This window comes from Chelmon rostratus, chromosome 23 (genome assembly GCF_017976325.1).
Source record: "Chelmon rostratus isolate fCheRos1 chromosome 23, fCheRos1.pri, whole genome shotgun sequence".
NCBI lineage: Eukaryota > Metazoa > Chordata > Actinopteri > Chaetodontiformes > Chaetodontidae > Chelmon > Chelmon rostratus.
Window position 1 is genome coordinate 92,298 of NC_055680.1, and position 17,311 is coordinate 109,608.

General features: G+C 41.2%; 1 protein-coding gene across 1 annotated transcript in view; it reads left to right on the forward strand.

The window, feature by feature from the left end:
* Nucleotides 1-17,311, forward strand: part of zanl (zonadhesin, like) — a 66,130-nt gene that overhangs the window by 5,007 nt on the left and 43,812 nt on the right. The window contains 1 exon segment of the mRNA XM_041965652.1: nucleotides 7,682-8,420. Within this exon segment, the coding sequence (XP_041821586.1) occupies nucleotides 7,682-8,420 (739 nt within the window).

Here is a 17,311-nt window from a genome sequence, read left to right on the forward strand (position 1 = left end):
AGCTCTAGTTTCCCCTTTGTGAGTGTTTTTGGTTTGTAAGTTTGATAATTTAGTTTCTGGTTTATTTTCATAGTTTAGATCTTAGCCGATTTGTTTTCACCATTGTTGAGTGATTTTCTGTTGGATTTATTTTATTACTTCGATTTTAGTTCCTCCATTATTTAGGAGAGTATTTTGAGTTTATAGTTTTCCTTCTCTAGCCTCAGTAAGTTATTTCCGTTTTCATAGCCCTTTGTGTTTTCCTCCTTCGGGAGCGTCTTTTGTTTCTTAAATTTCATAGCCATAGTGATTCTTTGTTTTTCCTCCTTGTGGAGCATTTTCAGTTTCTTTGTTATTTTTCAAAGTATAGAATTATTACCTTGATAGCCTTTTGACTAGACTAATTTCATTGTTTAACACTCAGCGAAGTGGTTCTTAGGTTGTTCAATAAAGATCTGTGTGAACTAATCTCAGCGTCTGAGTCCTGATCTGAGTCCCGGCCTGACTGTCTGGAAGATAAAACCACTGCAATGGAGACAGCAATCTTCATCAGGAAACAGCAGCAGTCTTCACCATAGGAAACACATAGAAATCCTCTTTGTGAAGCGAATGAAAGTCCTTGTACACCAAGCAAACACTGTCCTTTTCAGTCAGTACCAGCATCTTCCTAGCTAGCAACTCACTGACTTTAGCTGACACAATTTGTGCCAAACATTTCACACTTCAATCAACTGTGATTAAGCTAAAAGGTGTACTTTTAACAGACTACACTACTTCCCTGAACAGTAACCAGGTTATCAAACCCAGCATTAATAAACATTTCTTCTTGCTTTCACTCAGTTCTTGTATTTTGTTTTTTTGTCTTTCTCTGTTATTTTCTCTGCAACCTCATTCGTATTTGTTCTCACTTCCCGACCCTTACTGCTCTCTTCCTTACCTGCCACCAACCACAACAGGCGAAATTGACAAATCAGAAATACAAGCTGAAACTAAAGGTACAACTTGTGTTTTTCATTTACTTTACATCCACTGTTTACCTTAAATACACTATACAGCTATGTATTTTAAACAAACCTTCACACATTCACATGCACCACGTTTATTGTACCATGTTTATTAAGTTATCTTACTTTTCAGTTAACCATTAATCAAACTAAATTACATTCAGTTTAACTGGCTTATTGCATTCTCTTTTCAGCCTACTTTAGTAGGTCCACTTTAGGTTTGCCTAACTTTAGGTTTTAATGCCTGTGTAATTTTATACCGGGCTACAGTTGGAAGCACAATATCTCAAGTGTTGTGACATGAAATAAGTGAAGCTGGTGAGATTTCTGCAGTTAAAATACAGTGACAGTGGCTTTGAGAATAATATGTTGATTAATTGGACACTCTTGGGGTGACTGTAGCGGTGTCTGGGGACTGAGAGACTGGCTCCTCTCCCCATTTCCTCCCCTCCCATTTCTTTCCGTGGCCAATCGCGGATTGCCAGTTCCATCTTTCCCCCGGCCAATCACGGATCCCCATTTCCATCTTTCAACAGATGGAAACACACCATTTCCATTTTTCCCTGCAGCCAATCACTGCTGGCCTCTGCTCCGGTACTAAATTAAACCCCTGCAACAGAGCCGGCCACAGTCCGGGAGTCCACATCTGCTATTCTCAGATTTCATCCACCGACATCAAGAAGTGAGCTGCTGCTGACAAGCTTTTTTGATTTTATACAAATTTCATTTTGTCGACGAGCTAGCTAGCTTCTTTAGGCTATTACGCTATATTAGCATTACTGTCAATGCATAACTTTACTGTCACAGTGCATGTCGGCGGAGATAGTGTTGCTATTAATTACTGTCACGGTCTGTGTTGATTCAGATAAAATCACTGTTGTTTATTTAGTCGCCAGGAGGTCAGTAATATAGATATTGGGCTGTACTCATAAAGCAATGCATAATTATAATCCTTTTTAGTGTGCAATTACAGTCAAGTTGAATTTAGACTGATACAGGTTTTCCTCAAAGAACAATGCATAATCGTAACGTTTTATCACCTCATTCTACTTACAGCAATGTTATCATGTTAGAGTATGTTCTCCTGCAGTTCTTATTATCATGATTGTGTTGATGATGATTAAGATGATGATGATTGTTTGCACAATGAATGTCTTTCTGTCATGACCCGTGCCATGCACGCCGGTTCTTTGTTAAGTTTCCCATTGTGTGCTGTCTTTGTCTGGGTTTTGTCACGTCCTGTTTCATTTTGAAGGTTCATGTTATGTGTCTTTGGTTACTTTACTTCCTGTGTTTTCGGTCCTTGAGATTGTCTGATTGTTTCCACCTGTGTGTCATTAGTGATCCCTCCTTGTGTATTTAAGTCTGTGTCTTCCCCCCGTCTTTGTCGGGTTGTTGTCTGTGCTACCTTGTTGTCTTGTCACCTTGCCGTATGCCATAGCCATAGCCACAGCCACAGCCACAGCCATAGTCATCGTCAGAGCCTTAGCCACAGCCATAGCCATAGCCCCATAGTGAGTGTTATTTGTTGAGTTTTCTTTGTTCATGTCCATGTTGTGTTTCAGGTAATTGTCTCCTTGGTTTGTCCTTTGCTTGCCACAGTCCCAGTAAGTTTGTTTCTTGTCTTGTCTTGTTTTATGTCAGTGTTCCACCGCCCTTAGTGTTGTCTGCGTTTCTCTTGTTAGTTTGTGACTTCATGCCATAGTCCTATTGAGAGTGTTTTTGTTTGTAACTTTAATAACTGAGTTTCTGTTTTCTTTTCCTAATTCATAGCTTTGCCGATTTGTTCTCCTCATTAAAGAGTGATTTTCTGTTTGATTACCTTTGTTATTTAGATTTTTGTTCCTCCGGAGTGTATTTTGAGTTGTTAGTTTTTTCTTATCTAGTTCTTTCAGTTGGTCAGTTCCTATTCTTAGCCCTTTGTGTTTTCCTCCTTCGGGAGCGTTTTTGGTTTTCTAATTTTGTAGCCGTAGTATTTTAGCCTTGCCATGTTTCATGTATGTGTGTTTCTAGTATTGTCTTAGTCATGCCATGTTTTATGTAAACGCAAGTTGCAAGTCTCGTCTGTGTCTGAAGTTGTCACATTCTGTGTTAGTATGTTTCTTGTGCTGTTTTGTGTTAGTGTGTTGTAATTCAGTTTTTTCCAGTGTTGCCTTCGTTGTATGTAAAGCTGTTTTCTCGTTGTGTTTAATAAATTTACTTATTTTGAATCTTTGCCCCGTGTGTCTGCAATTGGGTTCTCCCCCTTAGTTCCCCTAAGTCCCCACTTTCCTGACTCTTTCAAATGACCAAACACAAGAAATCAACCAACAGTTATTGATCACATGGTTGCTATCTGAAGGCAACAGCCTGAGTTTTCAGCTGTACCTCCTGGAAGTCCTCCAGAGATGGAACCAGGATTGTGAAGCTGCATCCCTGGCAGTCAAGCCTCCCTCACCGCTCAGCCACTCAGGGGACCTTGTTCACTGCGTCAACATCTACAGCGTCAAGGTGCTTGGAAGGAAGCTCGGCCCCTTTTTTCAGCTGCCTGCTGTGTACGCTTGTGAGTTTTAACTTTCAATCATGATAAGGTTATTAATTCATATCCAAAAATACAATAATTTGATGTTGTATTTTACAATCTGACACATGTGTTCTTTTCCTGCCTATGACATTGTGTGTTTTTGATTTTGCATTACTCTTGTATTTACCAGGGTGTGGTTGAGCGCAGTGTCCCTATTTCGTGAATAAATACCCAGGGATGGACCGAGTGGACAGCCTGGCAGAGTATTTGGTGGGGCTGACGACTGAAACTGGACAAACACTGAGCAATCGGCAGGCCACCGCCATCAAAGCCCTGTGGTAGAACCTTCTGCTACATGACCAGCAGCGAGTGCTGCTGACAAGAGGATGATGTGGGCATGTCAGAGGCTTTGAAGCAGGTGCAAAGGAATGATGTTTTGCAGTATGCAGACATATAAATCACACTCTTTGCCCCTCCCTTCAGACCACTCCTATCCACAGCAAAACAGTAAAATGAAGTTGTAACTAAAAATCACTGACACTGAAAAAACCTGGCAGCATTTAAAAAAAAAAAAAAAACTATCGTTGAAAAAGAGAAAACAGACAAGATGAAAAAAATCAGGAGATTGTCATTAAAAAAACACATCATAATTAAAAATCTTGAAATAAAATGACATTATTTTAAAACTTTGTGCTATATTCTTCAGTGCCAATACTTATTTCAGTGCCACCACAACTTTTTGTTATGTTTCCTTTTTCGATGATAACCTTTACAGTTGCTTTACAGTGTCTTCTGCCGTAGAAGGACGTTTTTCCTCGCCACTGTTGCCAAGTGCTTGCTCATGAGGGAATTGTTGGGTCTCTGTAGATAAAGAGTCTGGTCTATACCTGCTCTATATGTAAAGTATCCTGAGACAACTTTGGTTGTGATTTGATGCTATATAAATAAAACTGAATTGAACTGAATTGTTCTTGCCCCATAGCGCTGATACTTGCACTTTGCACTCATCTACACCTCTGAGCCACACCCAACTGTTGCTAAGGTGATGTTGAGGTCGTGTGTTGTACTGTATGTCTCTACAAAGATCAATGATTTCTCACCTTGTTGGTATTCCCTACATGTTTACAGTGCAATAAGCTGCTCATACTTTCTCTATAGAAAGAGTGTTGATATAATGGAGTACACTGACCTTATCAAGGTCATTTAGTATATTGTGTTTTGTGTAACTGTGAAAATATTTTAGCATGTATTCCCCTTCTTTCTTACACTTACACTTAATTTGATGAGAGGTTTTGCATTACTTTCCTTACATGTTCTGTTTTATTGTTTCAAAAAAAAAAAGTTTTGGGGCAAGGTGTTTTTTTGTTTTTTTTTACATTATTTCTTCTCGTTACAAGTCAGTGGCAAGAGTGCAAACTGACTTAAAAGTCTCTCTGAATGTTACATTCAAGTGCATCCTACAGAAAAGAATTGGAAGCATAAATAAAAAATAATATGGGTTTTCTTTGACACTTTAGGCCCAACAATTTTATTCAGATTTCGGAGCCAACTTCTGCTTCCCATAGCTCAATACTCAAAACCCACTTTTAAAATCTCAACCCTTCAAATCCATGCTAGGTTGTAACCACAGGCCTAAAGCACACCCTTCAGATATTACATAGAATTCACTCTGTCAGCAAGAAGCAGTACAAATGCCGTCTCATTGGAAGAGTTCCCTCCTGTCTCTGTATCTTTATGAGACCAGGACTTCCACACTCACACGCACATAACTGACTTGTATTTATGATATCTTCTTATGACTCAAGTTCAGTCAGCTGAGGTTCTAACTTATTTTCAGGTTTTATTTTTACATGCAGCTTACATGGAAGTAAAATATAAATAAAACGGGACTGTTTATTCATTATACAAGAGATTTCACCAATTTTAAAATGATGCACGGAATTATTTGATCATCATTTTCAGTTGGGCAGTACTCTAGATGTAATCAAGATTGGAACAGAAAAAGAAGTTTCCATCTTGTATATCAGTTTTAAACATTACACTGCTGTGGTATGAAAGTGTCAACTGCTTTAACCGAACTAGGTCTTAAAATGTGTCATCTGACCACATCTAAAGTCAGTGTATTTCTAGCTGGTCTGAATGTCAACACTTGAAGGTGTTAAGCCAGCTGTCAAATCCCCCTCCTGGCTGCTATCCTCTGCCTCTATGATCTCACTTCAAGAATTCTGTGTGTCTTTGTAGTCTCAGCATGATAGATTGTACTATTAGAATACTTTTAAGAAACTGTGTGTGGAGATTTTAGATTATCTGCAAATGCTTGAAATATACTGACGGCCTTCCACACCCCTCACAGGTCAACAAATTGTTGCCCCACTATAGTCAATTGAATGGTCTTTGATCTAATTTTAAACAACAGCTCCAACTGAGAGTTACATGAACAACTATGATTCTACAAATTCTGGGGAACGATTATGTAATAATTGGATTTTGGGATTTTGTCTTTGGCAGTGAGGAAGAATTAACCAGTCCCCATATTTATCAAGCATCGCAGAGTAGGAAATGACTCCTGACTGTCCAGAAATTCTTAGAGTGACACATTTTGTCTGTACTGTAAAATCTGATGCTTTCCTCCTCTACCTCTCACCTGTGACTGAAATGTGTGACTAAGCAGTTAAAGTTGAGACAAAGCATTTGCTAAGTTTAGTGTGTCTAGGTGTGGTCTTGCAGATAGAGGGGGAATTATTTTATTACAATGGCTTCTATCCCTTCCCTCCTGCCAGGACAATGATTTGATACCACTTCCAATCTTACAGTACAAAGGCCAGGCAAGGTTTTTGTATTTTCATTTTTATTTTACTTACTTTGTACCTACAAGTATGTACAAGGAAAGACGTGAAGTTAAGGAATAAGGGAGGAATAATGTGTTAACTCCAAAGTTAATTGTTTAAAATTAATTTTAACCAAAAGGTACCTGCACTATTCTTTTACGATTGAGTCCCTACTCATCAGCAATGTAGTGTTTGGCTGTACAAAGTTGGACTTAAGACTTTATTAATCTCACTCACACTGGGGGGTGGGGGGGTAGATAGATTAGATAGATACTTTATTAATCTGCAAAGAGAAGATTTACATACAATGGACAATGGACAATGCTGTACTTGTAACTACTAGAAAACTGGTTTTCTGTCAACCCCTGCCAGATTTGATCAGTGATGGCATGTTTAGTCGCATGTCATCATTCAACAGCCTAAATAAAGCTACTCCCAGTCATAGTAATACTCGCCAGCCGAGTAGGTGTCGCAGCCATTTTTGACTTGATGCTTGCTAATCAACCCTAAACCGAAATTAAACTACAATTAATTTGGAAGCCTTGTTCTTGTTCTTGTCACGTCAGTTTATCCACATGGTAATGAAACAGAACTCCACTGAGCTTAAGTATATTTTTGACCACTTGTCCTTGCCTGATAGCCTGCCTTCCTGACTCTTGTTGTGTTTTTTGTGCTCAGTTGCCTGCTCTCACATGTTTTCCATCCATGGCCTGTTTGTCTACATCTTTGGAGAAAAGATTCAATCTTCACCTGTCTGGCCTACTCTTCCACAAGCCTTGCCTTAATTTTGGAGACGCATTGACGGGGAAGCTGGAAGGGGCAGCAGCTGACGGCTGCCTGGCTGCATGGACCATCTGTGTGTCTGATGTGGTAGTTTGTAGTGCAGGGGCTCTGCAGGTTACAGTCCTCTCTCCTTTCCTCTTCACCCTGTACACATTAGACTTTAGTGGTGATTATGGCAATAGACTTCTGCAGGAAGGTGCCACATTTTGAGGTCCTTTCGAGCATGCAAGACAATGTTAAGGACATTTTATGACACTGGTTTGGCATCTGCAATTTTCTACACAGTGATCTGCTGGGTCTGTGGGAGCTCAGAGAGGGACAGAAAAAGACTGAACAAACTGGTCTTAAGAGCTAGCTGTGTCCTGGACTGCCCTCTGGACACCATTGAGGAGGTGGGTGAGAGGAGGACGTCATCTGCATCAGAGAAGGAGATGAGTGAAAGACAGCATTTAACACCCCTACTAGACATTATGAATACCTCTTAATGCCCCTGCCGTTTCCAGGCACTAATAAACAATGTACTTTGAGACTTGCTCAACTGTTACGTCTTTGTGTATCTTGATGATATACTCATCTTCTCCAAGACCAAAGAGCAACACATTCACCATGTCCAGTCCATCCTCCAGCACCTACGAGAGAAATCCCTGTATGTGAAAGCAAATAAATGTGAGTTCCATGTCTCAACTGTGTCTTTTCTGGGGAACTTTGTGGCACAAGGCAACACCCAGATGGACCCAGCCAAGGTCTCAGCTGTCACCTCCTGGCCTGTTCCTGAAAACCGCAAACAACTTCAGCGTTTCCTGGGGTTTGCCAACTTTTACCGTTGCTTCATCCGCAACTACATCTCTGTGCCAGCCCCTCTTACCACCCACACCTCCTTGAAAGTGCCCTTCCAGTGGTCACCTCCAGCTGCAGCAGCCTTTCAGACCCTTAAAGATCAGTTCACCTCATCACCCATCCTCCAGGAGCCTCTCTCCATTTCAGTGTGCATACGGCTATCAACCACAACTGTTCCCAGCCCTAGAGAAGGAGATTTCCTGTCCGTCTGTCCAAGCCTCGTCGCTGCCGCAGAACATGGCTCCAAGCTCACTCCACCCTTCTTCGTTCAGTGGGTCGCTATGCTTCCACCACCAACTGCCACCATACTACTGCACCTCAGCAGTGCCAGTACTCAAGCAGGTCAGCAAGTGTGGCTCTCCACCCAGGTCTTACCTCTCCGAGTGGAATCCAAAAAGATGGCACCTAAGTTCATTGGGCCTTTCACTATCCAGAAAGTCATCAACCCAGTGGCAGTACGGTGGACGTTCCGGTCCAGTGTATGCAGTGCGTCGCCTGATCTGCTCCCATCAACGGGATAGGGGTCTCCAATACCTTGTGAACTGGGAGGGCTATGGTCCTGAAGAGAGGTCCTGGGTTCCTGCTTGCCACATTGTAGATCCTAATCTTTTGGCCGACTTTCACCAGCAACACCCCGACCAGCCAGCCAATTAGTCTGCTCGCCGAGGGACCCGCATCTTGCCCCCACCTGTCCAGGATGAGGAGAACTGAGAATTGTGAACAGTTAGCTGCTCACGAGCCTCTGTGTGTTCCCTGTCTGTACTGCTGGTCCAGTGGCAACTTGCCCACCTGCTACACAGGAGACCTGGATTCAAATCCTGCCACCTGCCAGCTCTACTCTGAAGTGCCTGAAGTTAACAGTGTTCCTAAATTTATCTGCCGAATAAAGACTGTTAATCCTATTACCTGGTTCAGTTGTGCTGCTATCGGGTTCACTCTACACATTGGCATAATATCAGGTTGTTTTTTTTAACACTTTTTTGTTTACTGTGAAATTGCACATGTTTTAATATCATGTCTTGGGACAGCCTGATTGTAAAGAATTACGATAATCCAGCCTGGAAGTAATAAATGCGTGGAAAAGTTTTTCTGCATTGTTGCAAGATGTGCCCAATTTCTACAATGTTACAGAGGTGAAAAGTAGTCCTTGAAATTTGTTTAAACTGGGCGTTAAAGGACATGTGCTGATCAAAGATAAATTCCAAATTCCTTACAATGGTGCTGGAGGCCGTCACAATGCCATCCATAGTTGGATATAGTATATCATCAGATAGTGAGCTTCTAAGGTGTTAGGGCCAAGTACTTTAACCAATTCTGTTCAAATTTAGCAACAAAAAGTTGCAGATCATCCAGGTCTTTATTTCCTAAAGACATGTTTGGAATTTAGTCAACTGATGGTTGGCTTCATTGGTAAATGTAATGTAAATCACCTGCATAGCAATGAAAATTTATGGAGTTCTTCCCGATAATGTTGCTGAAAGGAAGCATATATGGCATATATAGAAGCACAGAACCCTGCAGAACTCCATGACTGGCTTTAGTGTGACATAGGAATCATCATTAACGTGTACAAATTGAAATCGTTGAAGTGCTCCGGTCTCTGTAATAGGATAGCATGGTCAATGATGTTGAATGCAGCACGAAGATCTAGCAAGACGAGTACAGACATCTGTCTGATGCAGGTATCAGCTGTGACTTTAACCAGTGCTGTCTCTGTATTATGATGTGCTATGATGCACTCTAAATCCTGACTGGAAATCTTCAAATAAACTACTGTTATGTAGAAAGTCACACAGCTGTCTAGCAACAGCTTTCGCAAGGCTTTTTGAGAGAAAAGGCAGGTCAGATATAGGTCTATAGTTGGCTAAAACCCCTGGATCAAGAGTAGTCTTTAAAAGAAGATGTTTGATTACAGCTACTTTAACGGACTGTGGTACGTGACCTGTTGATTGAGACAGGTTGATCATATCTAACAAGGAAGAGCCAATTAAGGGTAAAGCTCCTTAAAACTGCTGAGTGAGGATGTGGTCTAAATACAGGTTGATAATTTCGATGAAAACATTTTTGAAATTAGTTGGTGAAGGTCGACATGAGAAAAGCTGTCTAAAAATATGATATGGTTTAATTTCTATGGTTTCGGGTTGGGGTGACTATGGCTCAGGAGGTAGCGCGGTGTGTGAGTGTGTTAATGCTCGTCATGAGCAGATGGTCTAGCTACCATGTGTGAATGGGTGAATGCAAGCTTGTGTTAAGTCTGTAGTGTTTTGAGTGGTCAGCAGACTAGAAAAGTGCTATATAAATACAGTCCATTTACCTGCTTGAAGATAAATCAGCACATACTGTGATGAATTCTGTCTCTAATCTTAAGAATTTTATCATTAAAGAAGCACATGAAGTCATTGCTACTGAGGGACTGCAGTGCTAAATCACATCCTTTAAATTAACTACAACGCTACCAGATGATGGTCAGATACAACAGCATTCTGTGAAGAGACGATTAAGTGTTTAATTTCAATGCCATATGTCAGAACAAGGTCGATAGTGTGGTTCAAACACTGAGTGGTCCATGTACACACAGACTGACGAAAGCCAACTGAGTCTAGTAACGAGATAAATGCTGGACTAACATTATCCTTATTAATGTCCACATAAACATTAAAATCACCTACAATAATGACTTTTTAAAGTCTAAAGGACTAAACCTTATAAAAACTTAGAGAATTCATATTTAAATTCAGAATAAAGACCAGCAGGGCGGTACACTATAACAAATCAAACTGGCTGCAGTGTTTTCCAGGTTTGGTGTGAAATACTCAGAACAAGCCTTTCAAATGAGTTCTAATTGAGTTTATGTTTAGGGTTGATTCATAGACAAAACAATCTGCAACTCCACCTCCTCAGACGCTGTTTTGAGTATTAATATGACCCGGATGAGTAGCTAACATAGTCATCATGACATAGCCAGGGTTCAGTCAGACAAAATAAATCAATATTATGATCTGATACTAATACAGCTTTAGAAGACAGATCTGATGCTAAGGTCCACATTTCTTCTATTCTTCAATTCTTCTATATTTTATAGTTTTTAATGCATAGCTCCTCCTGTTTACTTTTGATTTATTCAGTTTACATGGTTGGGTGGCAGATACAGTCTCTGTAGAGTTTTGGGTGGGTAACTACAGCTCTGCCTCCCAGACTCAACTCTGGGTTGTCACGGGTTTGGTTCACTGATAAATTTGACCAGATTTCTACAGATGAGAGCTGCTTCGTCCAAAGTGAGATGGATGCCGTCTCTTCTAATCAGACCAGGTCTTTCCCAAAAAATTTAATAATTGTCTATGAAGCCCACATCATTTGCTGGACAAGACTATATTACAAATTTATAACTGAAGAAGCTCTTCAATTCAAGATTCATTCAAGATTCAAGAGTCTTTATTGTCATTGCACATGTCAATGAAATTTTCATTGCAACCCCCATGTTAGGAACAGATGGTAAGAATGATAAGAAGACTAGAAAGAGTGAATAAAATTAAGATAACTACAATAAAATAAAATAAACCAACATGCAATAAAAAAAATATTTGTGAAACAATTAAAAATATAACAGAATGAAAATATACTTAGGCAATAAAATATACTAAACAATAAACAATAAAATATGGAAGTGAAATGTGCAAACAGAATAAAATATACAAGCAGAATAAAATATAAAATATACACAGTGAAATGTACCGACAGAATAAAATATGCCAATGAAACTGAAATGTGCTGATATACTAAAATGTATATAATTATAGTATATGTGTGTACATAAAAGTCAAGTACACAGAAGGTGCAGGTGGAGGTAGAGGTGTAGGTGTAGGTGTAAAGTGCGGTGTGCAGTGTTCACAGTTCACACAGTCTCTCACTGCAGTGAGGGGCTGCTGGGGGTGATAGCTCTAACAGCTCTGGGGAAGAAGCTGTCCCTCAGTCTGTTAGACTGAGGGAGGTGGTGCGGATGTTCCTGTACCGCTTTCCTGATGGAAGCGGTACAAACAGTCTGTGGCCCGGGTGGCTGGGGTCCGTGGCGATGGATCTCGCCCTCTTTCTGACCCGACCTTCATATATAGAGTCTAGGTCAGGGAGGGGGCAGCCCACGATGCCCTGTGCAGTTTTAACCACCCGTGCCAGTTGTTTCCTCTCCTGTGCCGTGCAGCTGCCATACCACACTGTCACACTGAGGCAGAGGATGCTTTCAATTGTGGCCCTGTAGAAGTTAACGAGCAACCGAGAGGAGAGTCCAGCCCGTTTCAGCTTCCTGAGGAAGAAGAGCCTTTGTTGTGCCTTCTTCACCAGGCGGGAGGTGTTCATGGACCAGGAGAGGTCAGATGTGATGTGGAGGCCCAGGGACCTGATGTTGTCCACACGCTCCACCACTTCTCCGTCCATGAGGAGGGGGGCGTGATCCGTCTTCCTGGACCTCCTGAAGTCCACAATGACCTCCTTGGTTTTCCCTGTGTTCAGCACCAGGTTGTTGGCTGAACACCACTGGGTGAGCTGGTGTATCTCCTCTCTGTAGTGGGTCTCGTTGTTATCTGAGATGAGACCCACTACTGTAGTGTCGTCCACAAACTTCACGACTGTGTTGGTGGGGTGGATGGCAGCACAGTCGTGAGTAAACAGGGTGAAGAGGGCTGGGCTGAGCACACAACCCTGTGGCGTGCCCGTGCTGAGGACCAGAGGGGATGATGTGATGTTCCCTATTCTCACCACCTGAGGCCTGTTGGTGAGAAAGTCTCTGATCCAGTGGCACAGAGACGCAGGCAGACCCACCGTGTGTAGCTTCAGCGCCAGCTTGTCTGGGATGACGGTGTTAAAAGCTGAGCTAAAGTCTACAAATAGCATCCTGACGTAGGTGTTGGGCTGCTGCAGGTGGGTCAGGGCTGTGTGCAGGGTGATGGAGACAGCATCCTCTGTGGACCGATTCCCTCTGTAAGCAAACTGAAGGCTGTCTAGGTCCGAGGGGATGAAGTCTCTGATGTACCTGAGAATAATCCGCTCAAAGCACTTCATGATTACCGGGGTCAGCGCAACAGGCCGGTAGTCATTCAGGCAGGTGATGGATGTCTTCTTCGGTACCGGAATGATGGTGGAGGACTTGAGGCACTCAGGAACCGTGGACAGCTGCAGGGACAGGTTGAAAATGTCCAGGAACACTCCTGCTAGCTGGTCAGCGCATGTCCTCAAAGTCTTGCCTGACACCTTATCCGGTCCTGCAGCTCTGCGGGTGTTGATCCTCCTCAGGGTGGATGACACCTGGTGCTGCTGCAGGACGAGGGGGGGCTGGTGCTGCTCCTCCAGCCGGGGTAGGTGTGTGACTTCTCTGCTGCCTGATGTGTCGAAGCGGGCAAAGAAGCTGTTCAAGGTGTCAGGCAGGGCGGGGTCGTGGCTGGTGAGCTGAGTGTTCGGCTTGTAGTCCGTTATGGTTCTGATGCCTCTCCACATGCTCTGTGGGTTGTTGTTCTTGAAGTGATCTTCAATTTTGTTTTTGTACTGGAGCTTGGCCTGCTTGATTCCTTTCTTCAGCTCTGCTCGAGCCCTGCTATAAGCCAGCCTGTCTCCAGATCTGTAGGCAGTATCCCGGGCTTTCAGCAGGGACCGCACTGTGCTGTCCAGCCATGGTTTCTGGTTGGGAAACACTGTGATGGTCTTAACAGGGAGGACAGCATCAGTGCAGAACTGAACATAAGACAATACAGATGATGTGTACTCCTCTAGGTCTGCCTCTTCTCTGAACACAGTCCAGTCTGTCAGTTCGAAGCAGTCCTGAAGTGCAGAGGAGGCCTCCTCAGTCCATATCTGTACTGTCCTGGTGGTCGGCTTTGTTCTGCAGGCCAGAGGCTTGTAGGCAGGTAAACACGGGAGCTACGAGCCGCTGCGTCTGCACGCGCCGCCATCTTGCTTTATGTAAGATTATGTAGGATTAGAAGTAAAATATATTCAAATTTCTACAACCAATAACAGTTGGTGATTCAACCCCATTCTGCTTTTATTTAGATTTTACAAAGCCACCACGACTTGATTTCTATATGAGAAGTACATGTCATGCTGAAAAGGTGTGGCCCATGTGGTCAGAGTATTCTGGTTATTACACAGTAATCTCTATAACATCTTACAGTTCACGTTCTCAATTGTATTATAGTGTTTTATGGGCATTCCCACCCACCTTGTGAACTGCTGAGAGGTCAGAAAGCACAAGTACTCACACACCCACATACACACCCATTTACACACACACACAAACACACGCACGCACGCACACACACACACACACACACACACACACACACACACACACACACACACAGGCTCAGATAAACAACTACAAACTCATAATCAAAGAGAACACACCCTGCCCCTATCAGTCACAGTTATGTCAGTCATGTTTTGCAACATCAAGTAATGCCGCAGGTCAGCATCCACAACACCACTCAGCACGCTCCACGCAACACCCCCCCCACCATCCTAGCCCTCTATATAAGTCTGCTGCTCTGTTCATCTGTCTTCTTCTCCTTCTAATTTACAGTTAGCCCCATGGGTACATTAAAGTTTATAATTCTGCTCTTGTGGATGTGCGGCTGTAGAGCGGGAAGACAGGAACAGTGCAGGTGAGCACTCTTGTGCCTCTTTTTCTAAGATATCAGTTAATAATAACTAGGATTACCTGAGCCAAAAGTCAAAATAATGATTTTATCGTGCCAACAAATTTCTAAATGTGACGAGTACGATTATTCAATTATCAAAAGGGTCAATGATTAGTTTTCTGTCGATCAACTTCAAAATTAAATAGCTAATTATTCACATTTCAGCAAATTTCTACAATTTTTAAATTCATTTGGATGATTGTCTGCAGTATGATACTGATTTTAGGGGATTATTTAAAATGTACTTAAATTTTATTCCTATAACATTACCACATCTACATAATGTTCTATTGCTATGTCCTGTATCAATAACAGAGTAACATGTATCTAGAGAGTTCATGTTAAGATTACTTTAATTTTCAGTGGTAGCAGTTGCCAGCCTTTTTGACTGGAGAAGAGTAGGGCATCGCCTCTGTATTTTCCAAAGGAATTTTGACATTTTGGGGGGTTTATTAAAGGCATATTTAGGTTTTTTACACAATATTTCTTACATGTACTTCATGTAGGCAAACATGGAGGATTCAATATGACTACACCAAAATTTTACACCTTTATGTTGGTAAAAAAAAATATATAATTTAATTAACAGTTCACTGAATAAATAAAACGTGGAAAATATTTATATATTGTCAATATATATTGACAATTTTGCAGACTTTCTTCTGGGTGTTGGTAAATTGGTAGTTCAAAAAAAGTTAATATAATTATAACTCGATTATTCAGTAATTGATGGTTGTTTGTGCTTTCACATACTCACTGATGTTGATGTTTCACAAAGTACACATAAACTTGAGTCCTACAGGGCACTTGCATGCCCATGCATAGGTCGCAGTTATGTTGTTTGTTTTGATAAGTTGAACCTATTAAAATTAACGCGAAGGGGCACTATTTCACATTTCTAATTGCAGCTTGCATGTTGCAAATTTCTTTTGATGAAATTGGCCCTTGCTATTGTTGACTGACTTAATTAATTATCCAATAAATTCTGTGTGTCATTAGCACACATTTGTACACATACATATATATTTATTAAGGGGTGCCTACCTACTATTTTTGCCAGAAGCTGCCAGTTTGTTAGTCTAGCCTGCTCACTGTCACACATGTTGGTTACTTACTTTGTCTCCAATTTGCCTGGGACTAATGACCTTTAAACCATCTTCTTCTTGCTCTGAGGGAGCACTAACAACTACTATTTCACATTTCCAATTGCAGCTTGCATGTTGCAAATTGTTTTTGATGAAATTGGCCCTTGCTATTGTTTACTGACCCTTGACACTGGATTGTAGCTCAATGGTTGTACTTACTTCCTTCATCTGTAATTACATAACAATGCCAACCTGAGTCTTCCTCTCTTTTACAGCCTGCAGAAATCTGACGCTGGTACGTTGGTTTTAATTATCCAATAAATTCTGTGTATCATTAGCACACATTTATACACTTAAACACACAAATTATATGGCAAACCAATATTGATTTGAATATAAACATAATTTGGATGGCAAGCTCACACAGAGCTGGGACAGTGTAGCGTGTCATCCACTACCTCCACCACACTGTCCTTTGGATGGATGTGGACTTTTACCTCTTTACAGCCCATTATCTTCACTATTCATTACCAATAAAGACTTTCACACTGTGCAAATGTGTTCCAAGTGTTAACATAGCCCAAACACACACACATAGCAAAGTACAGGAAGATCAATTCTCCATCAGAGCATTCAAATCACTGTAGTTTGTCACTGAGCCTATATTATAAGAAAAGGTGGGTGTTGCTTCCACTTGTTCTAATACACAATTTGCTTGAGATACTGTTGCAGCTGTTATAAAATGTTATTTGAGGTAGAGAGTAGATGCTAGCATTACAAGCCTTTGATCAAGTCACCTGATCCTGCAGTTGGAGCAGATACTGTCAGACTGTGCTGCTATTTCTCTCCCATACACAGTAATGGGAAGGTTTAAATCTGACATCAAATTGTTACAAATTTGATCTTCATTGTTGAACAACAGCAAAACAAGTAATCCTTCATCAGAGGCATTAAGTCTGTATCTCGTCTTTTCTTCCTCTTGTTCTCTCCCTCTATGTGAGTGTGTTTATAGAGAAGGAGACAGACAAAAACAAAAGCAAAAATAAAGGCACGTGTATTGTCATATGATCAAATAGAGACTTAAGATTGGACAACTACATATTACCCAGCAATCAACATTGCATCTGTATATGACATGAATATCAGAGAAAATAAGAAAATATTAATTCAATTTAATTGTCTCTTTTAATAGTTTCTTCATAGTTTTTATGGTATATGTAGAATAAGCCTGAAATTTTGTTATACTTTACTTGCTATTTACGTTTTTTCAATAAAGTTACTGACACCATGACAGATGTGTATGTGCACATTTCAGGATATATATACTACCTGAACACTATTTTGGAGTGCAGTAAAAAAAAAAAAAGGTTGCACTTACTGCACTATTTACAGCTATGCTTTTGGGTTTCTTGGTGTATATTCCTAAATAAGTCAATTAATGAGACTAACATGTATGTTTGATTATAAAAAAGCACATATAGAAGGTGGTTATGTTGTCTGGTCTCAAAGGGGTCCCTACCTACTATTTTTGCCAAAAGCTGCCAGTTTGTTAGTCTAGCTTGCTCACTGTCACACGTTGGTTACTTACTTAGTCTCCAATTTGTCTGGG